The sequence below is a fragment of the Sinohyriopsis cumingii genome, chromosome 4 (genome assembly GCF_028554795.1).
Source record: "Sinohyriopsis cumingii isolate HCF-2022 chromosome 4, ASM2855479v2, whole genome shotgun sequence".
Taxonomy (NCBI): domain Eukaryota; kingdom Metazoa; phylum Mollusca; class Bivalvia; order Unionida; family Unionidae; genus Sinohyriopsis; species Sinohyriopsis cumingii.
The window spans coordinates 43,380,439-43,398,922 of NC_142964.1; the positions used below are offsets into that span (position 1 = coordinate 43,380,439).

Below are 18,484 nucleotides of genomic sequence, written 5' to 3' on the forward strand. Positions count from 1 at the left end.
TAACTAAAGCATTCAACAGTAAATCAAATACTTGCCGAAACGTTTAAGAACAACATTATTAAAATAAAAACGCATTAAACATTTATATGAACACAAAATAGTAGATATTCAACTAGTGTTCAAGCTGCCACCTGCGAGTTCTCTCCTCCATGAGAGGGTGAGAGGTGAGGCGGGGCAATGCATTTTTAAACTTACTGATTTTAAGTGATATCACGCTTAAAACTAAAATATTTTATCATAGGTATCATCTTGCGGATTTAACTCTGTCGAATTATTCTTATTTTTTCGATACTATATGTGAACATAAAAGATGTCATCTTTATCTTGTCACCGTTAGAGAGAGATTGCTTGTTCTTATGGCACATAGCTTTGCCGATAGCACAACCTAGTCACAATATAAATTACCATATATACTCAATTATGAGACGAGCCCAACTGCAAACTGCACTTACCAAGATCTGCCGTCGCATAAAGCACAGACAGATCTTTGTCTGTGCAGTTTGTTAGGGCTAATCAGTAGAAAATACAATATAGACTCTGATCTGCAGACACATTATGCTTCTACAGATCTGGATCTTTTTTGTTTGCAGTTTGATTCGACCTATCAGAGATTGCTCATGATATGACCATTCTTAACTGAATATCACACGAACATGATGTTAAATTAGTCGATGTCTTTCAATTTAAAATTTGCCTCTTATTTAAAGGAATACCTTTGTATCTCAAACTTCTGGTAGTTACATAAGTCCACTACACAAATGTGAATACCGGTCTTCCGAAAGTCGGGACTGGCACTACACCTTTTTACGAAACCTATCGTACCCGACCATTCAATAAAAATTATCCAAAAGTGATGCCCACATAGACTGTCTCCCGCGGTGAGACGATGTCATGGGACTAATTTATCTCTAGTTACTTGGGTGGGAATCTTTTGTCAACCACAAAAGATATTGACAGAAGCCTTTCATGTAAAGTTCAGGATAAACATTGATATAGCTGGTCATGGGAGTATTTGGATTGTGTGCAAGTACGGCAGGTATGCAAACCATTGTATTGAAGCAACCAATCAAATCCGTACCTGCCTTTTTCTATCGGCTTTTGTGACAATCAGATGGGGTGTTCTTTAGTACCTTTCCATCCAATCAAATCATTTTTTTCTGCTCTTCTACCTGAGTAATGATAATACCTTACCTGAGCTCGTTTTGCCATATGGCAGGTACACATCTTATGTGACGGGATGATACAATTGGTCAGTGTATTGACGTAATAGGAGAGCGACAATACAGAATTCTACCCTTGGATGACGGGGTGACAATTCGAATCCTTGGTTCCAATAACTGATGAGCGAGGATTTAATCAGACGTCTAAAAATGAATAAAGTTCAAGGAACTTCAAGTAAGTGTATATTTATTCGACTGTAACAGTATTAGTTGACTAGAACGGACACTAATTAAGACATTAAATAGCCTGATGATAATTATTAAAATAGATTGGTATATACTATTCAAATGGCAAGCGATTTAATAATCCTCCCATTTTCATCCATCAACTTCAAACTTATCTTTCTATTCCTACATTCTAAAAATAATTCATGAAACTAGACTTCATTGCTTAGAAGACCGTGGGAAATTTATGGAAAATTACTCAAGCTGTAATGTTCGTAAATCTGTTAAAATGTAACCCTTTCTTTGAGAAATGTGACTCCATCTGTGTATGCGTTATGCAATATTAACGTCATCAAGGACGTTATGCAATATTAACGTCATCAAGGACGTTATGCAATATTAACGTCATCAAGGACGTTATGCAATATTAACGTCATCGATGACATCCCGATTGCATAAGGAAATGCCGGTGAAAGTCTCTTAACAGAAAAAATTATGTATTTGCAGATCCTAACTACATAATAATCTTTTCACTGAATAAAAGTTTAAGAAGTTCTGTGTAACATATTTGACTATCCAATAAGTAGCTCTCAAAAATCATTATGTCGTCCAAGAGGGAAAGTTAACTTGATATGAATAATAAAGATAAAGACTTACGGCAACGTTAGAAAGCAGGCGGTCAATCAATCAAAATTTCTTTATTGACATATGCAATCCTATATGAAACAGACTGGCTATCTGAATTACATATTAAAGTGAAAATATAATATAATAATTTGAATAATGTTATAGTTGGTGCTGACATAACAATGTAAGAAATGCGTCTACATGAGAAATGTTAAAAGCAAACAAGCAACGGTTATAGGATAATACAACCGCAACATGCATGTGGCCTAGTGATTAGAGCGCCCGCCTCGGATGCGGCAGGTCGTGGGTTCGATCCCTGACAGAGTCATACCAAAGACTTATAAAAATGGCGCTCAGCATTAAAAGGTTAGTGTTAGGACTGGTCGGCCTGGTGTCAGGATAATGTGAATGGGTGGGACATCATGCTAAATGTCTGCGGCATGATGCCCCGGTGCTATACATCGTAGTGATATGACTGTAAAATTGTTAAAGCTATTTTAAAAATGCAAATCACACACACACACACACACACACACACACACACCGACTAGAATGAATGTGTTAGCATTTATAATGGAATAATTCAGATAAGCATATGATGGATATCTAACTAGCTTGTTGATGGTGTGTATTGTCATACATATATACGTACGTACGCACATGCACACACACACACACACACACACACACACACACACACATATATATATATATATATATATATATATATATATATATATATATATATATATATATATATATATATATCAGTCCTCATGTTTGACGATCAATTTAATTTAAAGTCATTTCATCCGCGTCCGATCTTGTAATACTATTGGTAGAATTACTTACAATTTTTTCAGTCTTGTATGGGAGTTGGAAATTTTGAATATTTAGACAGTAATAGAATTATATGAATATGACAACATGCCTAACTTAAAGACTGTACACAACGGATTTTTTTTTCTTCAACTTACTCAGTCAACGATGTTTGAATATTAGTTCAAAGAAGAAGCAAATGAAACTAAGATCCGCTCCGTAGAATGATTTTCTTGTGAAGGAACGGTAAACATTTAGCCATTATAACGTTCTAACACTGCCTATTTTTTATCATCTGGACTTTTTTTTTTATTAAAAAAAAGAGTTTCAAGTTGAAATAACTGATTAATTGACTTACCGCATTGTCAGTAAACTTTAAAATGTACTAGTTTTCCCCCGACCAAAAATAAAAACCTACAGCTAAATCAGCACACTATCAACTGCATTAAAAATGAGTTCAATCTTTTTTGAAGTAATTCGTTTGATATGTCAAATACTAAGAGGTAGCATAAATGGTTATGCTTTGTCCAACTACTTTCAAACTAAAGAAATCATACTGTAACATCTCATTTTACTTATAACATGATTTTGTTCATATCTCAAGTAAAACATTTATGAAAACAAATATTGTCCAGTCTGAAGTTTCGACCGTGACTTTTATTTCCATTTTTTTAAAATTTGTCAACAAGATTTGATAGGTATTAATTTCAATCTTAAATGATTTAGTTACCCCCTATTGTCCTTCCTACTGTATGTTTGCATAAGTTACAGAGGGATCTGTCGCTATTACCTGCGAAACAAAAAGCTTTAATTTTTTCAAACGTGGATAATAATAAAAATATTGTGATTATATTTATTTAAAGGCTATCCATGAGGAAACAATTTGAAAATAAATACAACTTTCAAGGTTATTTCATACTTATACATTATTATTGTTGTTGTTATTTTAATTATTATTATTATCATTCTTCTTCTTCTTCTTCTTCTTCTTCTTCTTCTTCTTCTTCTTATTATTATTATTATTATTATTATTATTATTATTATTATTTTGTGGTGTTCCTAAACGTATAGGGAAAGCTCTTAACTACTGCATTCTAAAAAGACTTTAATACAAGGCAAGGATAATGATGCCACCGTTTCTTTTTTCTTATTTAGGATTTCAATACGCCCAATTCATTTGTAGCTATGGCTTTTGCAAATGCAGGCCTTTTGGTTCTCATAAGAAAACAAGACCAGTTTCTGTATTTCCTTGGCCATTTCGTTCTACTTTGGTTATACCATATTGTAACGATAGTTAAAGAAACAAAACAAACAACGAAAAACCCTTATAACACGTTATTACAGGATTTATGTCAGAGCTGATATTTGACTGTTTGATGCGACGTCATGCGATATGCAATGTCTATATTACATCATAGCGACATCTTTGTAGTGTTCATGTCGCTAGGTGACATTTTAATATGCTTAAACAAATTTATTTATAATTCTCCATTACATAGCGTAATAAAACAATTAGTGACTTTTTTCGACATATATTAAGTTGGATAAACCAGTAAACCTATTATGTTGACCTCCGCTTTGACTCGCAATGTGAAGTTTACTGTGTATAAACCTTAATAGTGACCTCAACGGAGGTTAATTATTGTGTAATGCCTGATTTCACAAGATACATGTGTGTTCTTGTACATTTTCAGACCAAATTGCATCCTTACATCCAAGTAAATACATTTATTATGAGTGCACAAACCAGAAGACATTTTATTTTTGTTTTTATTTTAAAAAAATAACATATCCGAGGCATAGGTGCCATTACCTATTTTCAGTTAAGAAAGTCGAAAGGTTATTTCTTTTATTTTTTCATGTACTAGTTTAAAAATCCTAACATAAAATCACTTTGTAATATTACAGTAAGACAAAGTCAAAGGACACACACTTTATATCATTGTATACCCTGTCCGTGTCCGGGCTAACTACTTATCCGAATCAATATTTAACATTACATTTTATTTAGTTTTCTGCTTCTAGAAGCATTGAAATTTGCTCGATTTCCAGTCTTTCTAAAAAAAAACCACTATTTTGCACAAAGGGCAAATGTCAGCCAATTAATACGATATTTCATTTAAATGTGTATCTAAAATCGTACCAGTCTAGGGAGGGACTATAGTTTCCTGATCAAATATTTGTCTCAGATCAGAATTATTTTGGTATTTCCAGGCAAGGAATTGTCAAACAAGGAAATAAAGATAGTGCAAAAGAAATACACAAATACACATTCCAAGATGGGTTCCGTAGTCAATGGCGAAATTGCTTGACTGCATTTGTTGGGCTTTGTTATTTGAACTGAATGCATTAAACGTATACTTCTCTGTTAAGGATTTTAAAATAAATTTCTCAGCGTTATATATCTGTCACTATCATGAACCGTAATAAACCGTAGTAGTTGTATTTATTCAAAATTTAGTTATTCGCCTTTTGCTTTCTGAATTTAGATGAAAAGAAAATCTTTAAAAAGTTTAAATATTATTTAAGCAAAAGATCGCTGACAGAAATTAAACCCACAGTAGATATTCTAAGGTGATTTTATATTTCAATGCATCAGTCGCATTAGACTGGCGTGTACTATTATACGTTACTTATGCCTTAATATATTACGTTAAGTCTTATATAAGAAATACAAAAAATATAACATACTTGATGCTGACCATGTATACTGCGTCCTGCAAATCACTTTGTACTATTTTACTATTACAATTTGTTTCTAAGACAGAGCATTGTATGTATGTATGTATGTATATATATATATATATATATATATATATATATATATATATATATATATATATATATATATATATATATATATATATATATATATCATTTAGCGTTTATTTTTTTCTGCAAGGAATTTTCAAGGACTTACTTTGACTGAGGTCTAAACTGAACTATGTACTCAACTACCCAGTCTTAAGTTTTTCTGTAGCCATTTTGTATCTAGCTGCAAACACTAAAAGTTGTACACTTCCGATCTCGCATCACTTCTCATGTGCACGATTGCCAGTGTAGTAAAGACAGGAGAAAGCAGGACAGCGTAATATTGAATGTAATTACCCAGTATGAGCAGTGACGAGAGATCAGAACTAAACGGGAATTAGTATCAGGTGCAAAATGTATATGGTTTTTTGGATTATCGTTCAAAGTTGGCAAGGCACAGGACATGATTATTTGATGTGGGACCAGTACCGACATACATGTACCTATCTTGTTTCATCTACTAGGACTGACATTTAGTTTTGATCACTATTAGGAAAAATATGTGCTGTCAGAATTAGCTGATGATGAAAATGAATTTACTGTGCGCTGGGAAAGTGTACCTAAAATAGCACCAAGTACAGTAAGTTCGCTTGTCTTTGAAATGTAGGAAAGAATTTGCAGTGTAGGTATTACTAATTTTTTTAAAATGCACTGATAAAATTTAAAACATAAAAAACTATTTAAAAAGGTTTTAGGTCCATTAAAAATACCTCTAAATTTCAGGAAGCAAAAATAGACATGCAGAGCTATCAATCTTCCATGAGACGCTTGATTAAGTAAGGCATAACTGTTTACTCTTAAACTCAAATCAAACCCATAATTTAAAAAATAAATCAAAATAAAGAAAAGTGCTGATTCTATAAACCTACCATAGGATGTATAGTTTTTTTTTTTTTGTTTCTTTTTCATAACAAGGATTGCCAAATAGTAATGTGAGGATCATTTCCTTAAATTTGTAAGCCCGGGCAAAAATGCAGAACTCAGGAACGGAACATATAGCAATTCTAAATCGACTTGGGTAGCTGATTAAAATATATATTTTGGAGAAATGTTCACTTTAGAGTAGAAGGAAAGCTGTCTGGATGTAAAAATGGATAAAGTCTTACTCGATTGCCATTACAATTTATGCATGTTAAAAATACAAAACGAATCAAAAAATGTAAAGCTTACCGTGAAACTCGCTTTTACGTCTAGTGCAACAGCAAACTGCACAGACCCAGATCTGCCGTCCCATAATGCAACGGCAGATATGGGTCAATGCAGTTTGTTATGAGGGGTCATTAAAACAAAGGGCCTTTTTCGTCGTTTCTAATGATCGAATACATTTGTAAGGAATGGATAAAAATGTTATTACGCAGTTTCACAATAATAACGAGGTGCTTTCGGTCGTTGAATTGGTGCAGTCGCTAAGGTCGTTATTACGGTCCCATACGTTATGCCTGTGAGCAGGTGTAATTGCTAAGGCCATTACAACAATTCCATGCTATCTGTGAGATGGTGTAATCACAGTCCCGTGCGTTCGGTCAGTGAATCAATGTAATCTCTAAGGCCATTACCACTGTCTCATGGCTCATGTCGGTGAATTGATGTTATCGCTTAGGCCAGTAATACAGTCCCATGATTTCTGTCAGTGAATTGGTGTAATCGCTAAGGCCATAAATACAGTCCCATGATTTCTGTCAGTGAATTGGTGTAATCGCTAAGGCCATAAATACAGTCCCATGATTTATGTCAGTGAATTGGTGTAATCGCTAAGGCCATAAATACAGTCCCATGATTTCTGTCAGTGAATTGGTGTAATCGCTAAGGCCATAAATACAGTCCCATGATTTCTGTCAGTGAATTGGTGTAATCGCTAAGGCCATAAATACAGTCCCATGATTTTTGTCAGTGAATTGGTGTAATCGCTAAGGCCATAAATACAGTCCCATGATTTATGTCAGTGAATTGGTGTAATCGCTAAGGCCATAAATACAGTCCCATGATTTTTGTCAGTGAATTGGTGTAATCGCCAAGGCCATAAATACAGTCCCATGATTTATGTCAGTGAATTGGTGTAATCGCTAAGGCCATAAATACAGTCCCATGATTTTTGTCAGTGAATTGGTGTAATCACTAAGGCCATTATTACAGTACCATGCTTACCGTCGGTGAGTTGTTGTAATTGTTAAGGCCAATAATACAGTCCCATTACTTCTGTCATTGAATCAGTGCAATCACTTAGACCATTATTATATAACCATGTTTCATGCTAGTGAATTGGTGTAATCGAATTGGTCAAATCACTTAGGCCATTACTTTAGATCCATGTTTGATATCAGTGAATTGGTGTAATCGGATTGGTCAAATCACTTAGGCCATTACTATATACCTATGTTTCATGTCAGTGAATTGGTGTAATCGAATAGGAGTCAGGGCCGGCGCTACCATATAGGCAAACTAGACAGCCGCCTGGGGCGCAGATTTCAAGGGGCGCATTTTTTTAAAAAAAGTATTGTTTATAAATTTTTAAATTGATATTTTCCGGGAGGGGGCCACCATAATCTAACCTTGCCTAGGGCGCCAGATAGTCTTGCCGGGTAAGGCGCCGGCCCTGATAGGAGTAATCGCTTGGACCATTACTATAGACACATGTTTGATGTCAGTGAATTGGTGTAATCAGGTTGGTGTAATCACTTATGCCATTACTACAGACCCATGCTTGATGTCAGCGAATTGGTGTAATCAGGTTGGTGTAATCACTTAGGCCATTACTACAGACCCATGCTTGATGTCAGCGAATTGGTTTAATAACTTAGGCCATTACTATAGACTCATGTTTGATGTCAGTGACTTGGTGTAATCAAATTGGTGTAATCACTTAGGCCATTACTTCAGACTCATGTTTGATGTCAGTGAATTGGTGTACTCACTTAGGTCATTACTACAGACCCATGCTTGATGTCAGTGAATTGGTGTAATCAAATTGGTGTAATCACTTAGGCCATTACTATAGACCCATGTTTGATGTCAGTGAATTCGTGTAATCACTTAGGCCATTACTACAGACCCATGCTTGATGTCAGTGAATTCGTGTAATCACTTAGGCCATTACTATAGACCCATGCTTGATGTCAGTGAATTGGTGTAATCAAATTGGTTTAATAACTTAGGCCATTACTATAGACTCATGTTTGTTGTCAGTGAATTGGTGTAATCAAATTGGTGTAATCACTGAGACCATTACTATAGACCCATGCTTGATGTCAGTGAATTGGTGTAATCACTTAGTTTTGGATGGTGTAATCAGATTGGTGTAATCACTTAGTTTTGGATGGTGTAATCAAATTGGTGTAATCACTTAGTTTTGGATGGTGTAATCAGATTGGTGTAATCACTTAGTTTTGGCTGGTGTAATCAAATTGGTGTAATCACTTAGTTTTGGCTGGTCCAACACGATGGGCCATATGGACCACAAATGTAAAATTCCCAATACATGATAAATATTCTAGTATTTATACTGAACTAGCTTTTTTTATCGGCGCAAGCCACAGAAAATGACCCGCGAGCCAGTAGTTCGACCACTCCAGCTAAGGTCATTACTACATTCCCCTGCATATCAGGATATGTTAACCTCTGATGGCAGGCAATCAGATCTTGTTCTTGCGCCGTTAAATCTGCTGACTGTAATCTGTGTGGTAATCCCTCTATAATGCTTGTTCTGTGGTAATCCCTCTATAATGCTTGTTCTGTGGTAATCCATCCCAAAAACTTGTTTGTAAACACTTTAGGCATAGAGCAATAGTTCTTACAAGGCCTCAAAAGAATTATGGAGAAAAAAATGTTTTGCAGGATTATGCCCAATAAATGGCTAAGTCCGAAAAAGGTCTTTGTTGTCTAGACATTGCAATTTGTTCAAAAAAAACAGAATTGTATACCAGTCATGGGTCAGCAAACGGTGTACAGATACTTTTTTTGTGCCACATATATAGGTAAGTTCATTGAAACCTATTTCACCAAACTAGCCAGCCTCGTATTTCCTTGAATTAATTTATGTTCACAATGCTCTAGTTTGGAAATGAACAGTCATACCCATAGAATAAGAAATAATTCGAAAACAGATAATAATCGTTCTCATACTATGTATTGCATCATCACTTAAACCCAACTGTAGGCAGCACATTCTTAAAGCAATGCATACAAATATTAAAACAGAGGCTGAATTTTGTAACTTTCTAAATATATTCCTTTTACGCTTTTGCAAACAACAGTTTTAATTTCAATAGCCTGACAATTCTTTCCCCTCTTTCTGTCTGTCTGTCTCTCTTTATATGTGTGTGTGTGTGTGTGTGCGCGCGCGTGTGCATGCTTATTTCCGGATCCAATATTGCTCGTTTGGATGCATGATTACATAAAATGCAAATTATTTTATGTAGTACCACCAATAATCCAACAGGCCTTTAGGGCCCTAATCCACTCAACCACGCACTCTGCTTCAAGATGAAACATTAATAAGTGAATAAAGGATGGAATATGAGCAAAGGAAAGGACCCGAAGTAGACGGAAACTCGCTCGCTAAGCAAGCGGAGTATAAAACCCGTTAAATGCACCCATTTAGAAATGTGAGTTTATATGCCTGACATTGTTATTATTAATTGACACTGCCATACCAAAGAGAGATGAAAACGGTTATACCTTGACCCTATCCTATACTTTTTGACCTATGATTATATGAAAGAAATGTATGTAGATGACATTTATATCATGAAACAGATTAGAGAGTTATAAATTGTTACATGCAGAAATCGAACACATTCCTAGAGTTGTTGATGTTGATGTTGTTCTTGTTGTTGTTGTTTTTTTTTTTGGGTAGTATTTTTCAGCACATGACAGGCTATACCTGGCGGCCAGTATATCTAGTAGAGGAAGAACCCCGAAAAGCACCGGAAAGAAGCACCGATGCACGGGAAGCTACTGATAAGTTTTCTCGCATACCCAGGTTGACTGAGCCCGAGACTTGAACCCACACAGACAAAAGTGATATGTCAGTGAGCTGTAAAGACTAGCGCCTTAGACCACTTGGCCATCCGGTGCCCCATGCCTAGAGTACTTTTCTTGACCACTCTTCCATCCTGTTTTGGTGGTATAATCATATGGCTGAGTATATTAAGGCGCTGGTGTAATAATGTTTTGGCAATGTATGCCATTACTTGTAGCATGGGTTCGATTCCTTCTTGGAACGCATTATATCAGTTTTAACTCTACAATCTCTTTGATTATATCGGTACCGTTCAATATCTGGGCAATCTGCATAATTCAATGGAACGACTTAGCATCATGGGTATGATGATAGTCAGACTCTGTCGAAAGATGCAGACTTTCAGCATATTAGGTGAATGATGCTAGATTAAACTGGATTATCCTTTCCGCTGTTACTCGATAATAAGTTGAGTCTAACTGAAAACTGAGCAGACCCAAATCTTTCTTCGCAAATTACGCTAGCAGATCTGGGTCTATGCCGCTTGTTATAAGCAATCAGTAAAACAAACACCATATACCTTAATCTGCCGGCTCTTTTATGACACGGCAGATCAGGGTTTGTGCTGTTTGCAGTTGGACCCGTCCATTAAGCGAGTACATAAGGTACAAATTGAGTTTATTCAGCCAATTAACATTTAATCCCGGGGGAATTTTCTATTTTTATGTACATAATCAACCTTTCATGTGAAATATATTCATTTTCTTTTGTCGTGGAATTTAGAAGTTATGTGCATGTTTGATATACTTCTGAATATTTTTCTTTTTGACAAAGAATTTGTCCAGTAATATGCACAGTACATATATGGAAATAAGCTGATTTCTTCAGTTGCGCATCGCTTTTCATCAGAATACATCTGACTATAAACAATACAATTATTAATCTTTATTTAATGTCTTATGCCTTTTAATATATCTGAAACATAGGTAAGAAGTAAAATCGTGACCACGGAAGGATTCGTCCGAAGTCCTGTAGTAGCATGGTGGCTCTATTTGTACATTTGGATACCAGATTTAGATTAAGTTCAAAGATCAAAGCTTTCACATCGATTGCTAGATAAAATAGTTTGTAAAATAAATTAAACTGGTGTTTAAATCTGAGGCCACCATTTCTACCATCATGATCAAAACCACCTATACGTAAAACAAATATACAAACATACAGTTAACACGCGGGGTGGGGACTTGTGAGAAATGTAAATCAGTAAACATTTTTTTAACCATCTCTATTGTTATCTATTGCATTTTTTTATATTTGTTACTTTAATTGTAGTAATTTTCAAGTTAAAATCAATATAAATGCGGAGCCGAGAGAAAAAAAATCAGAATAAATGTTTTCTCTGACTTTTCATCTGCGTGTGAAGAGTTTTGCTTATTCCTTGCCTGACATTTAACACGTGCATTCTTATCTTGGAATAAACGAAATTTAAAGCCAAATCATGACTGCTAAAATTTAATCATTTTTATTCAGAGACTGGCACATACGCACTTAATTGTTTCTTAGTTCAAGACACGTACAGTAAATTAAAATCGGAAACCCGTCCACACATACCGATGAATCACTCAGCGCACTTCTGGGTTCACTCGACAATGATAGAGATAAATTATATGACTTTCAAAGTCACCTGCATTTTTATTTGATTCAACACTGATAAAGAAGAATCAGGACAGTATTAGTAAGTAGAAAAAGTTAACTCGCTGTTCTACTGTGGATTTGTATTGTAATCCTGGACTTAGAGTTAACAAAGGTAGTAAAGTTTGCTATGCAATCCGGACTTGCTGTTCGTGACGAACCAACGCATGTTTTCGACACAACTATGCTACCTAAAAATGAATTTGAACGTCCTGCCGGTAAATTAAAATCACAAACATGGTAACAAGTAAGAGATGAACTCAGAAACCTCCACATGTGCCCTTGTCTCCATAAATGCAAATGACTACTATTGTATGTGATAAGACGGTGAAAGTAGTTAGCCCCCATCTAAGCAATTAATCACAATAAAATCTTCTTCCTCGAATCTCTCTCTTTACTTGCACACATGAAATACACGTACAAGCTACTCCAGGCCACGCTTGCAAAATTATAGCAACTTCAAGTTCAAACTCAGCTCAGACTTGGAAACCTAATTACTTGGACTATTCAATAGAAACGTTGTATTTCACTCGTGTTTTGAAAGTGGCTAGTTAACCAAACCTGTAGTAGTAATAAATTGTATTCATATTTAACTTCATACGCATACTTTTGTATTCCGCTTTGACTTCATACGCATTCTTTTGTGAAGACAAAATTTTGATCTAAGTATGTACTTCAAGTGACAAGTTGTAGGAATGATGGACTAAGTGTTATAGCGACAGTGTTTTTATTATCGTAATCCAAGTCGTTTTAATTGTTGTCGTAAGAAATTTATTCTCTGTTATCATCGTCTTCGTCGTAGCCGATATGCTATGATAACAACAACAACAACAACAACAATAATAATAATAATAATAATAATAATAATTATAATTATGATTATTATAATTTTTATTATTATTATTCCTGTTTTTATAGACCTTCTTATTTCACCCTACGTCGTTATCTGTGTTACTGGCAAAACCGTGTTTTAATTTTCTTAAAATTATATGAAAAGAAACCTAAGTTACATATGTGTCCAAAATAAGGTTACTTCAGTTTGTAAGAATAATCTAGATGGTACGTAAGTTCCCGATTCCATATTTAGTATCTGTCATTCTTTTCCTCTGCATATATATATATATATATATATATATATATATATATATATATATATATATATATATATATATATATGTGTGTGTGTGTGTGTGTGTGTGTAGACAGACAGACAAACATACATATGCTGAGGTATAGATTATTACAGATAAAGAAAAACAACCGTAAGGCAAGTCTGTTTGCATTTTGGACATCTTAGCCTTTGTTGAAGACAAGCCAACGTCAGTACCGAAGAACTACGAATGCCAACCTACTTTGTGTTCCAGAACTTAGATTGAAATTATATCGTAAAATCGAAACGTGTATGAACAACATTTATGCAGAAGATGTGATGTGATGTGATTTTGATTTTTAACGTAGCTTTAACAATTTTTCAGTCATATCGCTACGATGTCTGCAAAGTTTATAGTGATGTCTAGCACTGGGGCATCATGCCGCAGACATGTAGCATGATGTCCCACCCAGTCACATTATCCTGACACCAGGCCGACCAGTCCTAACACTAACCTCTTAATGTTGAACGCCAAGCGAGGCAGCTGTTAGTACCATTTTTTAAGTCTCTGGTATGACTCGGCCGGGGATCGAACCCACGACCTCCCGCGTCCGAGGCGGACGCTCTAACCACTATGCCACCGGAGCGGTCTTTATGCAGAAGAAATAAGTGTACAGAACATTTGTAAAAATATCATATTCAACTGTTCAGGTTTTGACATTTTCAATAAAAATTATAATGATGAATTTGGATACGTTACATGTTTGTTTTTCCTATATTCATCCATGCATTCTTCCCCATCACACAAAAGTCAAGCAATTTTTTTAAACAAAAAAAAAGGTTTTAAGCGATTTTTGCCACTGTCATCGCACTACGGTGATAATGCACTTGATTATTCACTGGCTGACGGGCACTTCTTTTAAGTTGATATTTTAGTCGACTTAGACGAATCTTTGACCTCATAAATTACACAGAAGCTTCATTTGCCAGCACATCAAACTAATTCAAAGTCTTTTGATACATTTCGAAATTAACTTTTACTCCAATGTCTGACTTCCAGGGGCACTTTAAACATTTACTTATACAGTTGATTAAAGTTGACTTTGCGGTGAATCATGGGGTGGCTGGTTCGTATACTGTCTTTTTCGTAACAATCTATTAAACCTCAAAAGGATCAGAGGGTCTGCTTTAGGAAGATCAAAGCGAATTACATCCGTAAAACGCAGTAATCTCAAGGCATTACTGTAAGAAGTTTTCCCTGGCCGGATCACTTTTGTAACCCGCCTCTACAACATCACCGTGTTCTCGACTTACACCGACAATCGATGTCCTACCCTAGATGCAGACGACAAATTTATTCTGTGTCGATAGAAAGCTTGCATGTTTCTTTATCATGATCAATCGTTCCTAATTACAAATTAGCTACTAACTTTGACTCAATTACCTTTTTAATTTCGCCTCCCTTCCTGATGGCAACTTTATGCCCCGAATTTTTCCGGTTGGGAAGTCCTTCAAGACAACATGATAGTACCCCTGCAACGTATACATCTGTCCAACTGTAACAACAGAGCGGAAGACCTTACAACGTATCTTGTTGCAATGAATTGATTTTGATCATATATTATTAAAATGCTGAAACATACACAAGGAAGCGATCTCGTGCAGAGGAAATTAAACAAGTTGTTTTATGTTTTCACCTGTCGCTTAATAGCTCGACAAAGGTATTCTACTATTAATTAGAGTTCACTGGAGTTCTATATCCAAATAGTAACTTTAAATACGGTCCGTAAATCACACAATTGTATTAAGGATTATGTCATGTTTATCGGGAGCAAACCGTCCTTATGACTTCGAACAGACAATTACAGGTAAAAATTGACTTTGGTTTATCAAAATACACGGCAACCAATCGAGATTTTATTACTCCTGAAAAGGGTCTTCCTCGTTTAACATTTATTAATGTCGACATCTGAAGTAAGGAAAAGAAATTACACAAAATGATTAACAATTCTCGTAAGAGTCCTCAACGTTCTCCGGGTTTTCCAAAATCAAAATAAGTTACTACAATTCATAACCATTGCATTTTGGTTCGACCTATAAGTATCCAGTAATTCAATCCCAGCCAGTGCGTGATCATAGCTGGTCAAGAACAGGTTTTCTTATTATTTTGGGAAATGGCCTGAAATTTGAAGAAACAAATAATTTTATTAAAGTTTATTTTCAATTAAAAAAAACAAAAACATGATGCTATTTGGTTGCTAACAAGCTACCTTCTATAGAACGATGAATTGTAGCAACGACAGACATATGTAATGAAAAACATAATAACCAATATATGAGATTAATTATGATTAAGGTAATTTAAACGTTTAGCATCTCCAGACTAGTTCTCTCCAAGTTTTCGATCTAGCCACGCCTTACCGATTTACAATAAGTAAAAACCTAGTTATTACGCAAGAATACATTACTGTTTATGTAAGAAAGAAGGCTTCAGGTCTACGTACTAATGTAGTCATGCATTATATAGTGAGATAAGTAGCAGAAAATGTACTCTTTGGTATTGGGTATTGACTTGAACTCACTGTTAGTCTTTGTCCCTGCTTAGCCGTAGCAGCAGGGGTGGCTTATCACTCTCTGCTCTCGTCACTGACTCCCGACGCGCAGACAGAAGGATGATTCAAAACTTGTATAACTTCTTACCAAATGCCTATATATAGAAATCAGCGAGCCAAGAGGAATAGGGATGTAACGCTGTACTTTGCCATGAATCTGACACAAATTATGAGAGCAATATGTCTACAAAATGTCAAGACGATTACAGTTTTACTTAAAATAAGCGCATATCTGAGTTTCACAGCACCTACCATCGTGAAAGTGAACACTCGTAATAGCTTGTAGCGCTATTATCACCAATCTCCCTACCATACCAGCCCAATCTTCATTAAAACAAACAAGATTTTTGTTGGAAAAAAGCAGTAAACAAACATTTTATCATTCAAGAAATATTTAACAATTTAATTGATTTATTCGACTTTGATTTTTTACAGCAAGTTCTTACAACAAACATTAAGCACTTTGAATGGGATCAAACATGGGGCGATAGAAGTGGACAGAAAGTGTGCGTTTATCAATGAACTATTTAAATAAAATACAGATGAAATATACGATATTAATCATTGACATCCGAAGTACATAATCATGTCAATGCCATTTTCACATGGTGACTCAATTTCAAACAATGTGGTCATCGGGCTAGACAGGTATTAATAAGAATGGTGACTCAATTACAAACAATGTGGTCATCGTGCTAGACAGGTATTAATAAGAAGCAGTTGTTTATTTAATATGAAACGCGATTACGTTGTATCAGAGAACAAGGTATATACATGTTAGTCTCAGAGAACAAGGTAGAAACATGTTAGTCTCAACGTACAAGGTATATACATGTTAGTCTCAACGTACAAGGTATATACATGTTAGTCTCAACGTACAAGGTATATACATGTTAGACTCAACGTACAAGGTATATACATGTTAGTCTCAACGTACAAGGTAGAAACATGTTAGTCTCAACGTACAAGGTATATACATGTTAGTCTCAACGTACAAGGCATATACCTGTCAGTCTCAATGTACAAGGTAGATACATGTTAGTCTCAACGTACAAGGTATATACATGTTAGTCTCAACGTACAAGATATATACATGTTAGACTCAAAGTACAATATATATGCAGTATGCAGGTTAGTCTCAGTACAAGGTAGATACATGTTAATTTCGGAGTACAAGGTAAATACAGGTTAGTACCAGAATACAATGTAGATACATGTAAGTCTCAGAGTACAAAATATATACAGGTTAGTCACAAAGTAAAATATATATGCAGGTTAGTCTCAGTACAAGGTAGATACAGGTTAATTTTGGAGTACAAGATATATACGGGTTAGTCTCAGAGTACAATATATAAACAGGTTAGTTTCAGTGTACAAAGTAGATACATGTTAGTCCCAGAGTACAAGACAGATACAGGTTAGTCTCAGAGTACAATGTAGGGACATATTAATCTCAAAGTACAAGGCAGAGACATATTAGTCTCAGAGTACAAGAGAGATACGAATTAGTCTCAGAGTACAGGATAGATACAGGTTAGTCTCAGAGTACATGGCAGATACGTGTTAGTCTCAGGGTACAAGATAAATACAGAATACAAGACATGTTAATTAACGTTGGTAGTCTGAGTAAACGTACATAAAACACTAGTTCTGTACTAATAGCTTTACCGGCATGAAAAGACAAAATTAATTCGTAATTCAACAGACTGGTACACATATAGTAAATATTGACAGTAAACATATATACTTATAAATATTACCTTGCCAAAAGAAGCATGATATTAAAACAAAATACGACATTAAGTAACATGCGAATATACGTGTAGACATGTAAGCTAAGACACATATTGGAATTCAGGATACTATGGGTGCTAAGTTAAAACTGAAGACTTTTTACAATATTTAAAGACACAAAAAGAAGCACATTTAGCACACTATTGAATCTCTGTATTTCTATGAATGGCTTTTAATTTGCTGAAATAAATTTTCATTTGTACTGACTGCAGACAATGTAAAATGGATGCAGTATAGCTTTCGAGTTGTTCTAACTGCAGACAATGTAAAATGTATACAGTATAGCTTTTGATTTGCTCTGACTGCAGGTAATGTACAATATATACAGTATAGCTTTCGATTTGTTCTGACTGCAGGTAATGTAAAATGTATACAGTATAGCTTTCGAGTTGTTCTGACTGCAGACAATGTAAAATGTATACAGTATAACTTTTGATTTGTTCTGACTGCAGGTCATGTACAATATATACAGTATAGCTTTCGATTTGTTCTGACTGCAGACAATGTAAAATGTATACAGTATAGCTTTCGATTTGTTCTGACTGCAGGTAATGTAAAATATATACATTATAGCGTTTGATTTGTTATAACTGCAGGTAATGTAAAATGTATACAGTATTGCTTTTGATTTATTCTGACAGCATGTAATGCAAAATGTATATATTACAGCGTTTGATTTGTTATAATTGCAGGTAAT

The 18,484-nt window shown here is 35.0% G+C and overlaps 1 protein-coding gene across 1 annotated transcript in view; it reads left to right on the forward strand.

Annotated features, from left to right (window-relative positions):
- The first annotated feature begins 1,239 nt into the window (after positions 1-1,239).
- LOC149801058 (nuclear receptor subfamily 2 group E member 1-like) overlaps positions 1,240-18,484 on the forward strand; it is a 42,851-nt gene continuing 25,606 nt past the window's right edge. The window contains exon 1 of the mRNA XM_089955093.1: positions 1,240-1,395. Coding sequence (XP_089811219.1) covers positions 1,341-1,395 — 55 coding nt within the window. The 5' untranslated portion in view covers positions 1,240-1,340. The remainder of the gene's footprint in view (positions 1,396-18,484) is intronic.